The 20,212-nt window shown below is 42.5% G+C and overlaps 2 protein-coding genes across 16 annotated transcripts in view; both read right to left on the bottom strand.

Moving 5' to 3' along the window:
- Positions 1-6,250, bottom strand: part of PRDM14 (PR/SET domain 14) — a 28,111-nt gene extending 21,861 nt beyond the window's left edge. Inside the window, exon 1 of the mRNA XM_075919742.1 lies at positions 6,217-6,250. Within this exon, the coding sequence (XP_075775857.1) occupies positions 6,217-6,250 (34 nt within the window). The remainder of the gene's footprint in view (positions 1-6,216) is intronic.
- The window catches only part of NCOA2 (nuclear receptor coactivator 2), a 271,603-nt gene continuing 254,814 nt past the window's right edge, over positions 3,424-20,212 (bottom strand). For all 15 annotated transcript variants that reach the window (XM_075920545.1, XM_075920547.1, XM_075920540.1 and 12 more), the window contains 2 exons: positions 16,784-16,873; positions 3,424-7,205 (listed from right to left, as the gene is read on the bottom strand). In XM_075920545.1, the coding sequence (XP_075776660.1) occupies positions 7,194-7,205; positions 16,784-16,873 (102 nt within the window). In that variant the 3' untranslated portion in view covers positions 3,424-7,193. The remainder of the gene's footprint in view (positions 7,206-16,783; positions 16,874-20,212) is intronic.

Genomic DNA, 20,212 nt, shown 5'->3' with positions numbered 1-20,212 from the left:
TGCACATGGCATTTCAAAGCAGCAGTGCTGGGTGGAGCCCAGCTTCTGGCCCCGAAATCAACGTGGCGCTGCCGCTTTGAAGCCCTCCCTCCGCTTCCCCCACTTTCTGCCCTTTTCTGATAGAGGCAGCGAGGGGGGGGGGGGGGACTAGTTGACTAGTGGGTCGACTAGTTTTTCACATCCCTAATCTAAATAATTTGATTTTAAAATATTTGCCAATTTAGGTATTTTTTAAAAATTAAGCCAGGTTTTTATATGCAAGTTCAAATACGCATCTTGGATTTGTATTTTATAACAGCTAAATTAATCTGTAAATATTTCCATATAAGCAATTAGAAAGCTTTAAAAAAAAAAAAAACTTTTGAGAGTGTCTCATGGGACCCAATCATACAAATTTTACTTACATGATTCGTTTCTTTTTGTTTGAGTCATCTCATTGATTTCAGAGGGACGAAAGCTGGTCAAAACATTTCTAATTATTTTTTTAGGCAATTATTAGGAAAAATGTTCCATAAATTACTACTCATCTTAAAAAATGAATTTTTATTAAATTGTTCAAAAAAAAAATGTTATCAGCACTATTACTGAAATACTTCCTTTACCAAAAAAGTTACAGGTGAAGGAGAGTCTAGACACAGGTTGTAGCTAATGTAGAACATTTTAGTCAGAATGTTGTTCAGAGAATACACACCCGGCTTGGCGACACACCCCTTTTCTTTGGCTTTTCTCTTCTTTTTGGGTGCAATGGGTTCACAAGGATGATCACCCAGCCACACCAGACACCCAACTCCTGCATTGTGGACTCCCTTCTTCTTGGGCTGCTCCCCTCTCTGTCTAGCAAGGGGACTATTTCCTCTCTGTCAGAAATAGTGCTACTTCACACTTCTATACTCCCTGCCTTCTGGGAATCTGAGGCCTACTCTACAAAAAAATAGGGATGTTAAGAGGTGGATATTTAACTAATTGAGTAGTCGATTCAAATTCTATAGGCAGCTGGCTCAGTCCCGGCTCGTGATGGGTGAGGGACCAAACCCCTCTGTGGCGCTGCAATTTAAAAGGCAGTAGGATCCAGGCAGCCTGCCCCCAGCTCCTATTGTGTTTTAAATTGCAGAGCCACAGCCGCGTTTGGTCCCACACCTGGAACAAGCAGGGACTGAGCAGGGCTGCCTGCCCAGTTGGCAGCAACCCTGTGAGTGGGAGGTCCCAACTTCTGGCTGTGACCCCCCACAAACAGGGACAGGGCAGCGAAGGGAGGGCAGGAGGGGGAAATGCAAGTAGTCGACTTGACTACCTGATAAGCCTAGGCAACTACTGCCTTACATTCCTAGTAAAAATGAGATCAACCTAGGAATGTCACTCAAGCCTGTGGAAACCAAGACACAGAGGGTTTGTGACTATATCACACATGACAGTTGTGACTGAGTTGGGAAGAGACTCCAGGATGCTCTACCTCATTGTGCCTTGGCCACAAGACCATTCCTCCATTTGCACAAAGGGTGTAGCTTAGATGAAAAGCAGCTACCTCTAAAGGACAGAAGCAAATAGTTACAGCAATAATGCATTGTATGTGGAACGGCTTTAGAAATCCAGATTAGGGATTTTTCTTTGATAATTGGGATCAGTGATAACCTGCTACAGTTTAATTGTAACCTGCGAGGGCAGATTAGAAACCATTCATGTCTACACTAAATTTTGTCTCTTTGGAGTCATGCAGGTATTTCTTTATATATCTTTTTATAATTGTGTCTACAAGAAATAAATCCATTCTGCAGAGGCAAGAGGCAGGATTATTTTAAAACAAGTAGTCCTGTGACACCTTAGAGACTAACAAAAATATACAGTGTCATGAAATGTTGTGGGCAAAACCCACTTCTTCAGATGAGCTGGGGTTTTGCCCATGAAAGCTCATGATCCTATATATTTTTGTTAGTCTCTAAGGTGCCATAGGACTACTTGTTTTTAACGTTACAGACTAATATGGCTACCCCTGTGAGTCAGGATTATTTTAGATAAGTCATTTGTAGCAGCCATTTCAATGCCGACATGTGAATACATCTCTAGAAAGTCAGACTACTTGTAGAGCCAAGTGTTAATCAGTATGAATAAGAGTGGCAAAATCTGGTTCAAACAAGATGGAAAGTCTGATCTGTGAGACTTGATTTGCAGTTTACACCAATAAGAATAACATGCGAGAGGGTGTATTTTCCTCTTGTCACGTTAGGTTTCACACATTCACATGCATCCGATGTGCATATAAGAATATACCCATTAGTCTCATGAATTCATTTAATTCTTTATTTGCAAAAGAAAAAACTTCTGCTCCTTTATCAGATTTTGTACATTTTAAATTGGTGGTGAGAAGTTGCTGAGACTGCTCAGCTTTCTAAGCAATACTATTGTCAAGAAATCTAATTTCGTCCTCCAACAAGTGAACTATACCTGAACAAACAATGAATCATGTTAATCTCCAAAGTCATGTTCAAATGGAGATGGAGAAAAAGTTCTTTTTATTGATGTACACATGAAGCTGACACACATATTTCTCCCTTCTAAAATTTTCTTCAGAAGTAACACTCCACATCCTGTGATCTCTTGATGTGTAGATATATGGCATAGCTCCTTCTAGAATTGCTATGTCATGACAGAGACAACATAATTTTGTTTTCTTTAGAGGATCTAAACAATTGGAAAACATTTCAGTCAAACAAGAATATTGCAAGGTGTGTCTTGTTCAAAAACAAGTACTTTCCTAGGAATAGTGAAAAGATGTCAATGCTTGTTTGTATATTTGGTTCTCCTTTAGCTTTTACAGTCATGTTTTAGTTTAATATTTTTTCTCCTTTCTTTCCTAGAGTCGATAGAACATCCTGACAGTCCAGAACTCTGACTTTTGTGGGATTTTTTTCTCCCTACAGAACAGAGTCTTCCATTAATCTATATCCACAAAATATCTTAGTTTATATATTTGGTAAAGCATGGGAAATGATAAACGTAGCACCCTGCTAGAATGCCTTACCCTTTCCTGAAAAATGCCTTCTCTTGGTTAAAATTGTGCCATTCATCCTTGACCTCTACTTGAACTGCCCAAAAAGGTGCCCTAATTACTGCAAACAGTGGCGTGAAGAAATGTTGATAAGCAACTCATCTCAAACAGGCCACTTAAAAGCAATGATTTTCAGTCAAACCCAAATCTTGGCAGGATTCAGAACATTGTTCTAGGAGTGAAAGGATTTGAATCCCATTGTCAGGTATGAGCCCTCCAATCCCCTTGACCAGTAGTTTGAAATTTAAAAATAAGATTATTAAAATGAAAAAAAAAGTCCTTTTAAAAATTCCATTGATCCATCCTCTTGTGTCATTTCAAATTCAATACACATATCTGAGTAAATGAAGACACAACAGAAACACATTGAAATCTCTAAAGCCATGTAAAACCCGAAGGCATTAAAATTTATTAAATGATGCAATAACAACAGGATTCTTTATTTACAATAGCATTATTTAACATCAAATAAGCAAATAGCATCAGCAAAAGCAATATTAACTTGCATAAATGTATTTAAAATTTCTCTGAATATATCTACCTTTGCATAAACTGCTCACACTAGAAATACAAACATCAATGCAGGTGAACAAGGTGATGTTCAGAGTCAACTCCGCTTTGAAAATAAATCACAACCTGAAACACTGTAAGCTTTCTCCTGAAGAACCATATTTTATATATTGCTTAATTTTACCCTTGTATAATCTTTTCATATACACATATCTCAGATGCAACTTTATGAGGAACTGTACAAATTAAACCCACAACTGACAAAAAAGGGAAAAAAATTAAATGACAGTAAATGTTTGAAGAAATGTGTCCATCTCTATTCAGCAACATAAAGGTAAGTGATGATACACTTATTCCAAAATTGTACACAATTCACTATACAAATATAATACATCAGACAGCTATGTAGGAATATACAAGACTTAAAAACAGATCTAAGGCATTATGCTAGATTTTAGCATTTTGAGGTTCTTGCACATAGCTTTACCTGTAGTAAGAAACTGAAAAGATTTTGTTTTAATCTACAAAGAAACACCAGGGAAAAAATTCTAATTAAAATCAAAGCCACTACAGTAATTTTCTTTTGTGCAGAGAATGCTTTTGCTCTTCGGCAGCATACTACCATACAAATACTAGAAAACTTGAAATTCACACCAACAATTAATGGCTTAAGTTGCATTTCAAAACTGATTGTGTATCTTTGGGTTCTGCAAGTGGAGCTGTGCCACCCATTTCATGTGTTAAGCCCATATGAACTCCATTTTAAAACATAGATTAAAAATGTATTCTATAAACTGCAAAAACATTGCTTTCAATTAATACAGGCCAAAAGGGATATTGGTATGGGACAAAATTTTAAACTTGAAGTACAAATTAATTCATTGTAGCAAAACAGCTCACTTCACTTTTCAAACTTACCACATTACATGAACACTTAAATGGGTCATATGACCAAATTTATGTATGTATACTTTTCACATTATGTGCCTTTCACATTTAGTAATGTAAGTAGAACACTGGTTATTTGTTCTAACAAAATCCAAGTACTTTTTCTAACAAATTTACTGTGTGTAGAATGAGAAATACTGATAACGAAGGGAACTGATTTGGCTATTTATTTCTGTTTCTATAGTGATCAATATGATCTGAAGATTTCTTCACTCTTAGCTATTCAAAAATTCAAAACACCAGAACCTAATTGTGAGCCAAAGTAGTAGGTATAATCTTCCTTTTAAAACAGCAATGGTCAATGAAGTATCATAATCACAAATATAATATAAAGATTTGCAGATCTGTCATGAATAGGGACAAATGTAAACTACTAATTTTGTCCACCCTGAAAAAAAAAAAACCAGATTAATCTATTCAAAGAGGCTAGGATCAAGCATTGAAAAGGAATATAATACAAACAAAATTAGTTTAAAACCCATTTACATTTTGTGTTGTGTGAAGTTAAAGTCCCTCTACTGTACACAATTCTTATATAAATAAATTTAAATCAGGTATATAATGTATGTTTAATAAAAATGTCATCATATCAATGAAGATATGGAGCTCAGGCTGACAGCTACTTTAAAGTTTTCCACCAGAGCTAAACACGATGGCTCAGTTGACTAAATATTTTCTTTTCAGTTTGACATACAAAATAGTGGCTGTGGAAAAGTGCTGTTTCCCTGTGTGTTATGAGTCCCTCTGAGTGGGAAACAAATCGATTTGCAGATTTCCTTGGATTTTCAGGAAAATCCTTCCATGGGAAACAACTCTTTCAAATAATCTTTGACATGCTTTCTTCGGCTTTATATAGAGAGCAATAGATACTTTGTACATTTTAACCCCCACCATAAATAAGCAATCAAATTATGAGGAAAGAAACCTCCCACTCCCCAAAGGCATGTCTAATGAGATATTATAAAATGCATTCCGTTTTAAAGGACATCAAAAAAATTGAGTTCAGATAAGAAAGCGTGTGGATTGGGGGTTAGAGGAGAAAAATAGGAGGTCAAAAACGTCATCAATTTCCTGGTATTTCAAGTTCTCAGAAACTGATGCCAGTTTAGTAAAAGATTATTACAACCACAGTGGGCAAGAAAAAAAGCCACCCTAACAGTGGCCTACTTAGTAACAGTTTTTCTAAGATTCATTAAGAAAGAATATAAACATACAAAAAATCAAGAATTGATTCCTACAGTGGCTGCATATAATATAGGTTAGATAAATGACTTTATGAGCAGAATCACAAGTTGAAAAGTCTCAAGCCTACAAATTAGGTCTAATCAAGGCATTGTGATCCTTTACAAAACACTTTTTCAGGAGACACACACGGCTATGAAGATATCTAATTTAATACTGAAGTACCTCATTTGGAATCAACTCCACAACATGTATACCTCACAAAAAATTATACAATTAAAACACTTGTCAACTTAAATTATTGCTTGTTTACATATAAAGTGGATTTTATGTACCTTACAAAACTTCCTCATAGTCCACACTGCTTTAAGAGAATTAAAAACACATGATGGTTAAATCTGTAGTGATATCTGCCATACATTTTAAACAAATCATTTTTTTCCCCAGCTATGGGGAGAGGGAATGGAAATTAACATATTTTAAAGCAGGTGTCTTTAGCTTGTTCTGATATTATGCCCCAATTCTGCCACTACCATCACCAATAAATGCATTCTCATTGGAATTCATTGCTCAATGACTGGTTACATGCAGCCTAAACTGCAAGCAACACATCTGGGAAATGAAGGGCTTACCTGTGGTTTGTTTTTATCCCTATTAGAGGAAGAAGAGGCGGAGGAGGAGGAAGAAAAGAGGGTCAAGAGAGTCAGGCAGGAATTTAATTCCATAAAAAGGTAACAAATTTATATTTTTGGATTCATGATTTGCACTATAATTTAAAAAAAAATTAAAAAAGCCCCTAATGAGTAGCTCTCTCACAGGATGTTGTTAGCCTGCTTTACAACTTTAAACCCATTCAAAATTCATCTGTATAGTTCTCTGCAAAGGTCCAGCTTTTCTATCTTTTCCTAAATCAAACCAATCAATTAGCTGTTTTCCCCCCACACACACTGCCCCTCCACACACTGCCCACACTCCCATTAGCATCCAACCCACGCTCCAATCCCTAAATGCAGGCCTTCGTTCAAAACACTGATTTTCAGATGGAAATGAATCTTTTGTACCAGACCGAGTAGCCAGGGAAAAACAGAGCAAGAAACCAAGTTCTAGAACTAAACAGGAACAGAACAAGAGCATGGTTGTTTTTCCTTAAATACATACATTTAAATACATTCAATCTGACATGGTTTATGAAAATTGCCTGTCAACATTTACTTTGCAGGAGAGATCTAAGTTGCACTAAGGTGAATGCAGTGAACAGACTGAGCAACTGTCTGTACGCTAGCTTCAGACTGTCAGAGAAGAGGCTGCTCTTCCAGCAACAACTGTTTTGACTCCACTCTGGAAGGCAGAGCTGAATCCTGTCTGCAGCGTTTAGCTGAGCTTGCTCCAGTGGAACTGGCTGGCAGGTCAGTTGGGTCAAAACAAATAGACGCAGGTCTTCAAACTGGTAAGTGTTTTGGGCTGGTGAGCCCAGGCAGCTGAAGAAAGGAGCAACCAGCAACCGTCAAGGTCAGCAATATTTCTGGGGAAAAAAAAAAAAGAGGAAACAGACATCAATGAATTATCTCCAAGTGTTTTGTGGATAGTAAGAAGATAATCAAGAATACAACCTATTGCACACCTATATTGCATTTTAAAATGCCAGCTACCTATACAGAACTCAGTCAAAATATACAAACTACAAGTCAGTTCAAACATCACTGAAGGGACTTTCAAAACTGTTAGCAAAAGTCTTGTGAGCTTTAAGCCCACTTTAGCCTGTTAGCAGACATGTTACGTTAAATGCTAGAACAGGGGTCGGCAACCTTTCTGAAATGGCGTGCCAAGATTTAACTCTCCTGCTCTGGGTTGTGCTGCTCTCCCAGGATGGGGGTCGGGGAGTGGGTGGGAAGAGCTCTCTCTACTGCATGCCCCATGGACCACCTGGGTCAATGCAAACCTTTCCATGGACTACCAGTTGCTAATGGAAACTTACTGTTAATTACATAATTATGCCCAAGCAATTTTGCTAGTGCTGCAGCTGGGGAGAACAGTTTAATTTAAATTATTAAACAGATTAAGCGTTAACTTTCTCATATTTATCCAACTTCATTTTAAATAAAGTAAAATATTATGTCCAACACAAAAGCTTTCAATGTTTTCTTTATTTATGGAAGGATGGGGAACCTTTTTTGGGTTGGAGGTGACTGACCCACAGAAAAATCAGTTGGGGACCACACAAGTGAGAAGCAAAAAAACTCCTCCAAAAACCCCCAACCCTCAGTGATGTGGCCCCCAACTGAGGCACCTCACTCTTCTGGCACTCTAGCCCCCATGGGGTGAGGGGAAGGGACATGGAGGGACTGAGGTTCAAGGGCTCCCATACACCATTTACTTTTCTGGGATTCCAGAGTTAGTGGATTTTGTGGACTCCTTTAGGCTCTGGGGTGGGAACAAAAATAGGGGTTCAATGTGTGGGACGGAGCTGCCAGTGAGTGGGATAGGGTTGCCAGATGGTCTCTTAAAAATACTGAACGCACAGGCTAAAAATTTGTGTAGAAAACAAACAAACAAAAAACCCACCCACACCGAACACACATCCTGTGTGGCTACTACCAAGAGCCATCAAGCTGGGAACAAAGGGGGAGGCAGCAGAGCCTGCTCTGCAAAGCAACCGCCTGCTACCCAAAGCAGAGAGAGGCAGACCCTGGGGCAACACAATGACCGGGGGGGGGGGGGGAGGAGGGGGAGGGAGAGGGCAACCATGGGTAGGAAGGTGACTCACCCATAGCCAGGTCTTTGGGTGTCCCAGTGGGAAGAAGCGGAAATTCCACCCCAGTCAGTTTTGGCTCTGAGCTCATGGAAGGCACCTAAATGCAACTACAAAGCACCTGTGGGCTTCTCTCCTGGACTAGGGCGCCACAAGGCGCTTGAACAGCGCTCAGGAGTAGGGGCAGAGTTCCTCCTCCCCCTCAAGGCATCACTCCACCTCAGACGCAATTAGCTGAGGGCTCCCAGCACCGATTGCGCCCCACCTCCCAGCCACTCTCCCCACCCCCGCCCGGCTTATGTACGCAACCAGAGGCTCCCAGCACCGATCGCAGCCCCGCCTCCCAGCCTGGGACTCTCTCTGGTTGTGTGCAGAAGCCTGGTGGGGCGGGGGGAGTGGCTGAGACTCCCAGCCAGTCCCCCCACCTGGCTTCTGCACACAACCAGAGAGAGTCCCAGGCTGGGAGGCGGGGCTGCGATCGGTGCTGGGAGCCTCTGGTTGCCTGCAGAAGCCGGGTGGGTGGAGTGGCTGATTGCGCCCCACCTCCCAGCCACTCCCTCCACCCCCACCCAGCTTCTGTATGCAACCAGAGGCTCCCAGCGCCGATCCCAGCCCTGCCTCCCAGCCACTCCCCCGCCCAGCCGAAAAAACAGAAAATACTGGATATTGCACATGCCTGGTATTTTCTGAATTGTTTTACTGGACTGAGGGTGCAAAAACTAGACTGTCCGGTAGAATACCGGACACCTGGCAATCCTAGATAGGGATGGACGGGGTGAGGAGGGCAGGGTCTGGAAGGGAGTTTGGTGGCAGGAGAGGGTGTTGCTTGGGGGTATGAGAGGGAGTTTGGGACGGGAGGGGCTTGGGGGAGTAACGCAGAAAAGGTAAGAGCCAAATAGCTAGCTGGTTGGGAGGGAGGCAAAGTAGTGGGGAGTAAAAGAAAGTGAAGCTTTTGCAAAGTAAAATTGTATCCTCCCATCACATCTTCCCTCTGCTCCAACTTTGCTCCCCTCAGCCCCATGATCCCCCCCGCCTGATCTCCTGCATCGTCCTGTGCCCCCTCAGTGCAACTGCTGCTCCCTCCTATCCCGCCCCCGCATCCTCCTTCACCCCCCTTCAGCCCTCACTTCTCTGTGCCCCCAGCGCACTCACCAGCAGAGGAACAGTGCTGGAGTGAGGAGAGGTGGGGGAGAGGGAGCAGAGTCTCCTCTCTGCCTGTACCTGCCCTTTGCCTGCAGGATGTGGTTCCAGGGCTGGGGACAGGCAGAGCCCAGGGCTGGCTCCAGCCCAGCTGGGTGCAGTGGTGCTGGGGAAGGGGCTCCCTGCCCCCTCACACTGCACGCAGGGAGCAGCCTGGGCCCTGGTACATCATGTGTGCTGGCCACCCAGCCATGGCTCTGCAGAGCAAGCCCAGCCTCATCCCTTCCTGAAGCAAGAAGCCTGGAGCCAGGAGGAGGGGGAGGTTAACCCCTTAACTCCTGGCAGCTGCATGCCCAGGCTGGGCAGGGGCAGCCCAGAGTCATGTGTGCACGTCTCTTGCCCCCCCAGCCCCAGCAGAAAGCCAAAGCTGTTGCTTCAGCTTACAGCTGCGTGGCTGAGGGGAGAAGAAGAGCTGAGCTCCTGCCCCATGTGCCACGGGAAATCGGCTTGCATGGCACTTATGGCACGTGTGCTGGCGGTTGCTGACCCTTGCGCTAGAAGTTCTGTTGGAACCAATGGGAGTTTTCACAGGCTTAAAGTTATGCAAATGCTGAAGAGTTTTGTGGGACAGTGGCTAATTCTCTGTTTACCAGCGCATGCACCCAGGCACAGTGGCAGATGGGAAATCTGTCCCTACAGTTTTGATGTAAATTGACAAAGCGAGGGATTTCATTTTGTGTGTTGATACTGTATGGCCTTTGATCTTTCAGGCATGTCAGGCAGAACTGCAAATGAAGTCAGTGGGAATTTTAGTGAGAGTTTTAGTGAGACCGTAGTGAGAGTTTTCTTATCCCTGAAATCTGTGCTTATAATTAGACCCTTCATTCACAATTTTCTTGATGTTTCACTTTTTTAAAAGTGTTATCTCTCTATATATTAAAGAAAGTTTTTCCTGAGGGGTGGTAGAGTGACATCATCACGTCACTCTACGTCGCCCCTCCCTCCTGTCTCAAAAGAGTCCTCGGAAGGGGAAGAGGCTGAGGGTTCTCCTCCTCCCCCTCCGGGGGTGCTCTGGGCTCCCCGCTGGCCCCCAGCTTTCCTGCAGGAGGGCCAAGGGGTGGCAGCAGAGGCTCCTTACTGTGCTGGGGACCCTGACTCTCTGGGACCTAGCAGGGAACTGCCACCTCCGGCTGCTTGGGCCAGGTGCAGTGGGACCGCCACCTGCCTGGCTCTCCAGCCTGTAACCTTCTCCCCTCCTCCTCCTGCAAGAGTAGCACAAGGGGAGGAGAAAACAGGGGAGCAGGGAGAGGAGAAAACCCTGAGGCTACACGCCCAGCAGCGTGCACGCTTCAAGTCTCCATGCCGGAGGCCCTCAAGTGCAGCAAGGAGCTGCTGCTGCTGCTGGTTCAGCTCTGGCCCTCCTCTGGTGGGTGGAGGGGGGCTGAGAGGCTGGATGGCAGGCAGAGGCTTGCTGTAACCAGGGAGAGGGGTGGGGCACCAAGAGCCAGGAGGAGAATTGAGGGAACAGGACAAGAAGTCAGGAGGGAAATGGGGAAGGGGGGGGGGGGGTGAGAAGGTGGAGGCAGGAGGCCAAGGCTGGCTGGAACCAGGGAGGGAGGTGGAGGGGATGAGAGGCCAGGATGGGGATGGGAAAGCAGAGAGGGACAGGCCAGGACTGGCTGGGGGTGGGTGGGAAAGGTGGGGCCGAGGGGGAGGCCAGGGCTGGCTGTGACCAGAGAGGAGGGAATGGGGGGTAAGGAGAGAGAGATGGGGGAGGCCAGGGGCTGACTGTGGGCATGGGCAGGGGCCGAGAGCCCAGGGAGAGGGATCGGATGGCAAAGAGGCTGGGTCCGGCGTGACCCCCCTTCCCAGTGGCTGGATCTGGCACAGCCCCTGGTCCTCCCCTCCCCAGCTGATGTGGCCCTTGGCCTTCCCCTCCTTGGTGCCCGGGGGGCCGAGAGGCTGGGGTGGCCCCTGCGGGGAGAGTTGGGCTTGCTTACCCCCAAAGAGAGGGGAGTTGGAGAGCATAGCGAGTAGGGGGCACTGTCCCCTAGTAAAATCATAAAATAAACGTAAAAGAAAGAACAAGAGAAAGGAAAGGTTACAACTAGCAAGACACAGAGCTCAGGGCTTCTTCGGACTCAACAGCCTGGCAGAGTAAGCAGGGCTCAAATTGGGACTGGTTGTGCCTGTCAGTGGTCTGCTACCTTGGACCTCAGCTTTCCTTATGTAAAAAGTAACCCTAACCCTTGTTTTGAAGGAAACAACGAAAACATTAAACACATGCAAAGCGATGCCGCAATGTTTGCCCAAACTTGCAGAGAGCTTGAAACAACAGCACTATTTCTCTCCACTGGGTGTTAATACAGTCAGCAACAATAACTTAAATGTCAATGTTGTTAACTATTTCACTGCTGCTCACAGCACATGGAATGAGAAGGCTCGTCGTAAAATGAAGATCTGCACAATCTTCTGAGAATGTCATTTCATTTTCATATCTGAAAACACCCCTTTGCTTTTTCTCCACAATGACTCACTGGAATGATAGGTGAGAATGGAAAAGGGGAACCCTGGGGAATGTATGAGGAGAGCCCAGAGCAAAAAGTTTTGTGCGCAAGAAGCCTGCAGTGTAGATGTAGCCTTAGAGACTAACATACATACATATATACACAGGGCTCGACAAATAATACAATCTACTCATCTGTGATGAGTAGACTGTAACCCGGAAGAGCTGGGTTTGGGCAATCTGCGTATGTGCAGATCGCCGGATAGCGCGGCTGGCGAGCGGGGCTCGTTGTGGTTCGGCAAGCCCTGTATATACATATATATAGATATATAGTACCATGAACTTTTGTGGGCAAAACCCACTTCCTCAGATGAGCAGAATGGGGTCACTCAGGCTTGAATCACATTTCCAAACTCATCGCAACCATGAGGGCTGGACACAGCATTTTCAAATGTAAGCCTAGATTCTGAAGAGATCATGACTCAGAGAGCCAATATAAGGATCCATGGGGCTAGAACCTGGGTCTCTGCAGCCTGGGACAGCTAACTGCCCTCACAGCAGGACCAAGGACCATCCCTGATAGATTTGCCCTAGATCCCTAAATGGATCCCTTAAGGATTGAACTCACAACCCTGGGTTTAGCAGGCCAATGCTCAATACTCTGGGCTACCACTGAGCTCTAGTCTCTGACCCAAACCTAACTTTGACCCTGACTCCTGCTTATCAATCCCAGTTGTAGTGACTACCCTGATTCCTGCTTACTGCCTTGTGGGCTGTCCTCATCTTGGGGACAGCAGCCCAGCTGCGACGGCTAGACCAGACCTCCTATATCCTCGAATTTTACAGCCAGGGCCCTAGGTTTGTGTCTGTTAATCAATCCAGCTCTGCCTGTGGATACAGCTGAACTTCTCTGAGCAGTCAAGTCTGAGGGCCTTGTATAGTCTAAAAGAGCACAGGGGATCAAACTGTGAACATCCATATAATGTATTGAGTGAAAATATCACAGACTCCTCACCTCTGTCATTCAAGGTCAGGCTATTAGGAATTAACTATGCTTTGGTGAGTTAATCTTAGTACACAATAAAGGCATACATTGACACACTATTAGCACATTGTGGATACAAAAGACAGAAATAAAGTTTCATAAGGAAGCATGTCACTACACTTTTGGTGTAGCCACTTTGCTAAATGAGGATTTAAAAAAATATTGCAAAAAAGTGCACAGCCCACATTGGGCCAAATTTATTCTAATAACCCCAACGGGCTTTTGCACAGAATGAATTTGATTCACTGTGACCTAATAAAAAATTACACCAAGTAAGTAGGAAAAATGTATATACAAAAGGAGAAAAATTATATACATTACATGGATATATATGGCTGTTCAAAATCTTGGGAAATGGAAAAAAATGTGTGAAAAAAACCTCGGTTACTTTGTATGATTCAGTTATAAAACTCTAAAAGAGCGTGTTCCTTCGGAAACCTTGAAGATCATTAACTTTAGAAGTACGGTTATTGTGCTATAAATCAGGCTCTGTGTCTTTCAAAAAAATTAAAGCTAAACAATACTAAAAATAAAAAGCTAAAAATAAAGCTAAAGAATAATTAAAGGTCTAGAGAACATGACCTATGAAGGAAGGCTGAAAGAATTGGGTTTGTTTAGTTTAGAAAAGAGAAGACTGAGGGGGGACATGATAGCCGTTTTCAGGTATCTAAAAGGTTGTCATAAGGAGGATGGAGAAAACTTGTTCATCTTGGCCTCTGAGGATAGAACAAGAAGCAAAGGGTTTAAACTGCAGCAAGGGAGGTTTAGGTTGGACATTAGGAAAAAGTTCCTAACTGTCAGGGTAGTCAAACACTGGAATAAATTGCCCAGGGATGTTGTGGAATCCCCATCTCTGGAGATATTTAAGAGTAGGTTAGATAAATGTCTATCAGGGACGGTCTAGACAGTATTCGGTCCTACCATGGGGGCAGGGGACTGGACTCAATGATCTCTCGAGGTCCCTTCCAGTCCTAGTATTCTATGATTCTATGAATACCATACACAGAGATGAGAACTGCTTTTATACAGAAGTAGGTTTTGGATGTTTCTTCCTTGCCATCTAAAGTTAGTTAATATACATTCATTGCTCTAATTTTCTAGTCATTTTGAAAACAGAGCTTCATGTTAAATATTTTCTTGCATCTTAAAAGCTTTAAAAATTTTATCTCTTAACGTTAAAAACAAAGTGAAACAGTATTAAGTACAAATCTAACTTCAACTGATAGTTAAGTGAAAGACTGAAGATTTTTAGTATTTATATACTAATACAAAGCATATCCTATTTCTTGATTAATAGTCTCCTAATGGATCCAATCCGGGTTTACAATTCTCATATTATAGGATTATTAAGAACATTTTTGTTAAATTACCCAGTATATAATAAACTGGTTACTGCTCAATCTCCGAGACACTCAAAAGATTACCGATGGAAGTATTCATTTGTATATTTGGCAGTTGATTAAAAGGATGATGGATAGAGGGTTGCACACATATTAAACCTCTCATCTACTGTTACTGAATTACAAAGACTGTGTTTTTAAAAAATACACTGAAGCTAGAATCTTATATAGACGTATGTAAACATGAACATTGTGACCAGAGAAGAAGTCTTCTCAAAGCCTTAATATGGAATTTAGTGGCTATTTCAAAACTACTGCAGTCCAAGTTCATGTTTTAAAGGAAGCATTACTAAAACACCTAACGTGTACTATGAACCTACAAAAAATTCAAAAGTTTTGTATGACTTCCAGAGTTTTAACAGTAGAACAAACACATTTAAAATCTTTACTACATACCTATATTCAGTCAGTCATGTTATTCAGTAATTGGAACTGATTGCAATAAAAGTTTTCAGTTGGTCTGCTCATATTATCTTGATTCTGTATCTCTCACTGGAACTCTTACAATTGCAAATCTAACCTCATCTGATCTTTACCTGAAGATGATCTCTAAATTGTTGGACTCTTGAAAAGATTTTGTTTTCTCTTTTTCTAGTATTTTTCCCACTCTAAAATGGGGAAGTTCCACTTCTAAATTTTGCTATTGTGTTCAATCTTTATTGTAGTTCCTGTGAGGGAAGTATGTTTTCAGGTCTAGTTTTTTTTGCCAGTTTTCTTTATTTCACGATCACTGGTAGTGACAAGAAACCCAGCTTTAAATGGTATGTTTCTAGCACAGGTCACAGATCAGCCTGACAGGCATTTGACATGCTTTTAAGGAAGGAAGTTCTCAAAAGTTTGTGTGAACTCTCTCGACCCAGAGGGTCACTTTGAAATCCTTATTCAGAAGACCTGTCGCCATAGACCCCAGTCACAATCCTCAAGGCTGATGGATCTGATGACTCTTCGCCCCCTCCCCGTTTTATCAGTATCATTGGCATAGAGCCAATACTGAAGAGACATTTCTCCATTTCAGAGAATATTTTTAATTGGAAAATTAAAACTGGTCAGAGATCAACAATTTTGGGATCAAAATGTGGGTAGGAAAAACAGAAGCAGAAGGATCAGTGGATCTCAGTTATAATCTTGCCATTGGAGACTCTGTGCAGGCAACTCTATGGTAAGAGTAAACGTCTAAAGGAATGAATACTATTTAATGCACTTTATTTCTATGTGGTAGTTCTGCATAAAGTCTAACAAGTCATTTCTTCGAAGACTCAGGGTATAGAAAATATGGTGGGGTTTGATGAAGATAAAAGGAACACTAGAGGTAAGATATGGTAATTAACACATCAGCCACTAGATGGTGCTTTGGGACCATATTACAGAAGAACAATCCCTGTTTAACATATGGCATTCTGACTGAACATTGAAAGCTTGAAGGGTATCCATATGGATTTAAAATCATTTGAAAACTAAGTACTTTTAACCATTTCTGATTTGAAGCCTCCTAGACAAGGAAATTTCTACCGGTAGTGACCATCTTTTTATATTTGCATGGGTTTCCTCTGATGTGATGTTTCAATCACACAGAGAAATACACTTTGCTTCCAATCACACCAGGTCTCAAAATATCACGTGTTGTAAAAGCTTTCTTGGAAGGTTATTCTCTATAAAAAACCTTCCAGTGAGTGTACACTTACAAAATCCACCTCATTTAACGGGGCTCCAGTTTGAGAACTCTATAGTAGTTTCTTGTTAATACTACTACTATCACCTTGAATGTAAATCAGTACTATTCCAAAAAACTGTTAAGTACTTCATCAGCTAGAGATTTGTGCTTACTTTGCTCAGTACCATTACTCTGTAAGGTAACAGCTTAGGGCAACAATTTCAATTATTATTTAAGCACAACACAATGAAAACAGAGTTACACTTGAAACATTAAACTTGAAATGGGGTAAATAAGCAGTGGTGAACATAAAAAACAACAGTGAGGTCTCTCTCCTTTATTTTCTGCAAACACTTGTAACATTGCTCCGTAAAAGCAAATAAGCTATGAATGGAAGTTTGATTAACTTAACTGTCTATTTGTTATATCAATAAATGTTAACAGAAAAACAGAGAATACAGATATAACATACTGTTTGGGATCTAAACTAGGATCCTTAATATAGAAATTGCCACCAGATGAATTAAAAATAAAATTTACCATAAAAAACCTTTAAAAATATTGTCCAGATGGTGAATATGAGATTGTGAGTGTGGTGTTATTTCTTACCCGAGATGCATCTCCCTCCTGCTTTATCATATCCATTCCAGGCAGCTGGTTTGGAAAAAGATTGCCTCCCCTCATAGCAGGATCATTAACCTAGTTATAATGAGATATTGAAGCAGATTAATTCAAAAGTATCCCAGGGAATTTGAAAGGAATGTAGAAAGACAACATTAGCAACCAATCAACCATTATCCAAATGAACATCATTCCCCCTCTGAAGCAAAGGTAGGGTAGAAAAGTGCCTGTGTAAAAATGTGTGTGTGTGTGTGTGTGTGTGTGTGTGTGTGTGTGTGTGTGTGTGTGTGTGTGTGTGTGTGTGTGTGTGTGTGTGTGTGAGTGAGTGAGTGAGTGAGAGAGAGAGAGAGAGAGAGAGAGAGATTATCTTAAAACAAAGATTTATTTCTTTGTATTGTCATCCTATGTGTTTTCTTAACCTGTTCTATTAAGTGACATTCTCAGAGAAGCTGCCTGCTGGGAAGGGCCTGAAGCTACTTGCTATCTTCTGAATCTCACTGACAGAGGCAGCATTGTTACCCAGCTCCCACCTCACCATGCAGCTTTTGGAAGGAATCACAGTGAGAAATCATGCATGCTGCATCTCATTAATACTGATTATGGGTAAATGGTACATTTCCTCCCCCACTCCTAGGCAAATAGGAGAGGTGTAGCTGAACAAACAATCTGCATGTGATTTGCTGAGCAGAAGTCCCAGAGTTTGTTGGAGCTGTGCATTTCTCCACACCAAACATGATTCACGCGTAGAGATAGCTCTTGATAAACGTACCACACATTTACTAGACCAAAGCTGATATACAAGATGAGGGGTGGCTCTCCAGCAATGTCTAGTGCAGTGGTTCCCAACCTTTTCCAGATGGGGACCCTTTTTGACAATTCAGGAAAACTTGGTGACCCAAGGCAATTCAAAATGGGGGGAGGAAGAGGAGCAGAGCCACCTGGGGAGACACTTGGCAACCCTTTTTAAATGTAATGGCGATCCATCTTTGGGTCCCAACACATAGGTTGGGAAACCCTGGTCTAGCAGTAGGGGATCACTGAGAAGTCCAACGCCAGCTGTTCTAAAGAGGGAGGATGCTGTTCATGAATCCAGATTCGGGCCATTTTCCATACTACGATGCCAGCGTCTGGCTAGAAGGTGTCTGATAAATTTAAGGTCTCTCCTTACTTGGTGGAAGGGAAAATAAGTTTTCTGTGTCCCCTTCCTCCTCTCCAGCTTCTGCTGGGAGGATGAGGTTTTTTCACTACATTACCCTTAACCATAATTTTGACTGCATCAAGGGGAAAAGGGTGACAGGCACCTCTAAGTCCTTAGCCTCTCCTTCAGTGTGGCCTCTGTTGCTTTTCATCGCTTTGCCAAGTACAACAAGGTGATGTGCAGCTATAGGGACAGTGGAATGGTTGTTCTGAAGAATTATGAGTACAATCCTGCACGGTGGATACATAGTTCATCATTTGATGCCATCAGTTTAGGATTAAACAAAGACTGTGAATGGTTAGCCAACTACAAAAGCAGTTTCTCCTCTCTTGGTTTTCACACCTCCACATCAGCTGCTAGAAGTGGGCCTCAACCTCCCTGATTGAATTGACCTCGTTATCTCTAGCTTTACTCTTTATTGGTACTCATTTCTTATCCCTGTATATTTATATTTGTCTCTGAAATTTCTACTACATGCATCTGACGAAGTGGGTCTCTTCTCACGAAAGCTTATGCTTGAAAAAATCGGTTAGTCTATAAGGTGCCACAGGACTCCTCATTGCTTTTGCAGATTCAGACTAACATGGCTACCTCTCTGATACTTGACACGTTCATAATGTTATCTTTTTCCACTAAAAGGGTTAGAGTCTTACTTATTTTTAGCATTCAAGTTTAAATTCTGCAGAAATTGATGGTTGAAGCCTCTATGCTTGCTAGGGAAGGTTTTCCCTTCTCAATGACAATCGGAGGAATGGATTTTTCAACCTTTATTGAAAAAAATCAATTCAGAAGATACAGAACTGTGCTCTACAAAGGAAGGGCCTGGAGAAAGAATGCCGCAGCCCAAACTTCTGGTTTTTGGTTAAACAATTGTGTTTGTACATGAAGAGTATTTCCTTTGATTGACAATGGTGCAGTACAAGATTTGTTGTAACATGCAAAGGCTCAGTGCATGTGTTTTCTATTTTGTTCCGAAGTGTGGGGAACGGACTAGAAAACAATTTACATAGCAAAAATCAAATTACATCCAAAATAAGTATCTGTAACAAAGAAAGCAATATGACTTATGCCTGGGTAAGATTTATACTGTCACTCCAGAGGCAGTATAGCTATGGAAAAGCAACCTGGCTCTAGTCTGCCTTGCACAATATCAATACAACCATCACTCATGTTCCACTGAAGAATTATTGTTACTGCTAGTGATGATGCCAGCATTCTAGTTTGCAGTGTTGGCACTTAGTAAAAATACATTTTTAGCTTTGTAAATGAGGCACATCTTATTTGGAAATCAATGAAAGAAAACAAACCACAAACTATAATTTTTATACAGTAACTTTCCCAACTACATCTGCCATTTAATCAGAGACACAAATTAATATAGAAATTAATAATTTTTCCATTTAAGATGAAGGATCTTCCAGAGCATTAGAGGGTATTTTAAAGACGATGCCATAAAAAGACAGGTCTCCTTGTGTTAGTAAGTATTAAACCCAAATCAAATAAAAAGGGGACACATTTGCAATCCTCTTGCTCTGAAGCAAGTTACCATGCCTTCCTGCCAATTGAGTTGAACATTTATTGACTACAGTAAAACTCCACTGGTCCGGCATCCAATGCTCTGGCACTCCTGATGGTCCGGCACCATCAGGAACCCGGAAGTGCTCTGGCTGCCGGACAATTGGAGCTGCTCTGTGCCCAGCTTCCCCGATTCAGCCACTGCTGAAACTGACCAGCAGCTGAATCAGGGAAACCGGGGGCACAGCAGCTGAGGTGCTGCCAGGTTGGTCCCATAGCGCTGCCCCTCGGGGCTGCGGGACCAACCCGGCAGCACCCCAGCTGCTCTTGGAGATGCCTGGGGAAGAGCAGCTGGAGTGCTGCTGGGTTGGTCCCATAGCACTGCCCCTTGGCGCTGCGGGACCAACCTGGCAGCACCCCAGCTGCTCTGCCCCAGGTGTCTCTGATTCAGCCGTTGCTGAAACTGACCAGCAGCGGCTGAATCGGGGACGCATGGGGTAGAGCCCGACTATCAGAAGGGGGGGGGCTACGAGGGGTCTGGGGTGGCATCCCCCCACCCCAGACCCGTAATAGCCCCCCCTTCCAATAGTCTGGCGTATTTGATAATCCGGCACCCCTTGGGTCCTAAAGGTGACGGATTATCAGAAGTTTACTCTACTTTGTTTGATTTTATATGCACAATATTCCAGGTATCTTGACACAAT

Source organism: Pelodiscus sinensis, chromosome 2 (assembly GCF_049634645.1).
Source record: "Pelodiscus sinensis isolate JC-2024 chromosome 2, ASM4963464v1, whole genome shotgun sequence".
In the NCBI taxonomy this organism is placed as follows: Eukaryota; Metazoa; Chordata; order Testudines; family Trionychidae; genus Pelodiscus; species Pelodiscus sinensis.
This window is presented reverse-complemented; position numbering and strand designations above follow the sequence as displayed.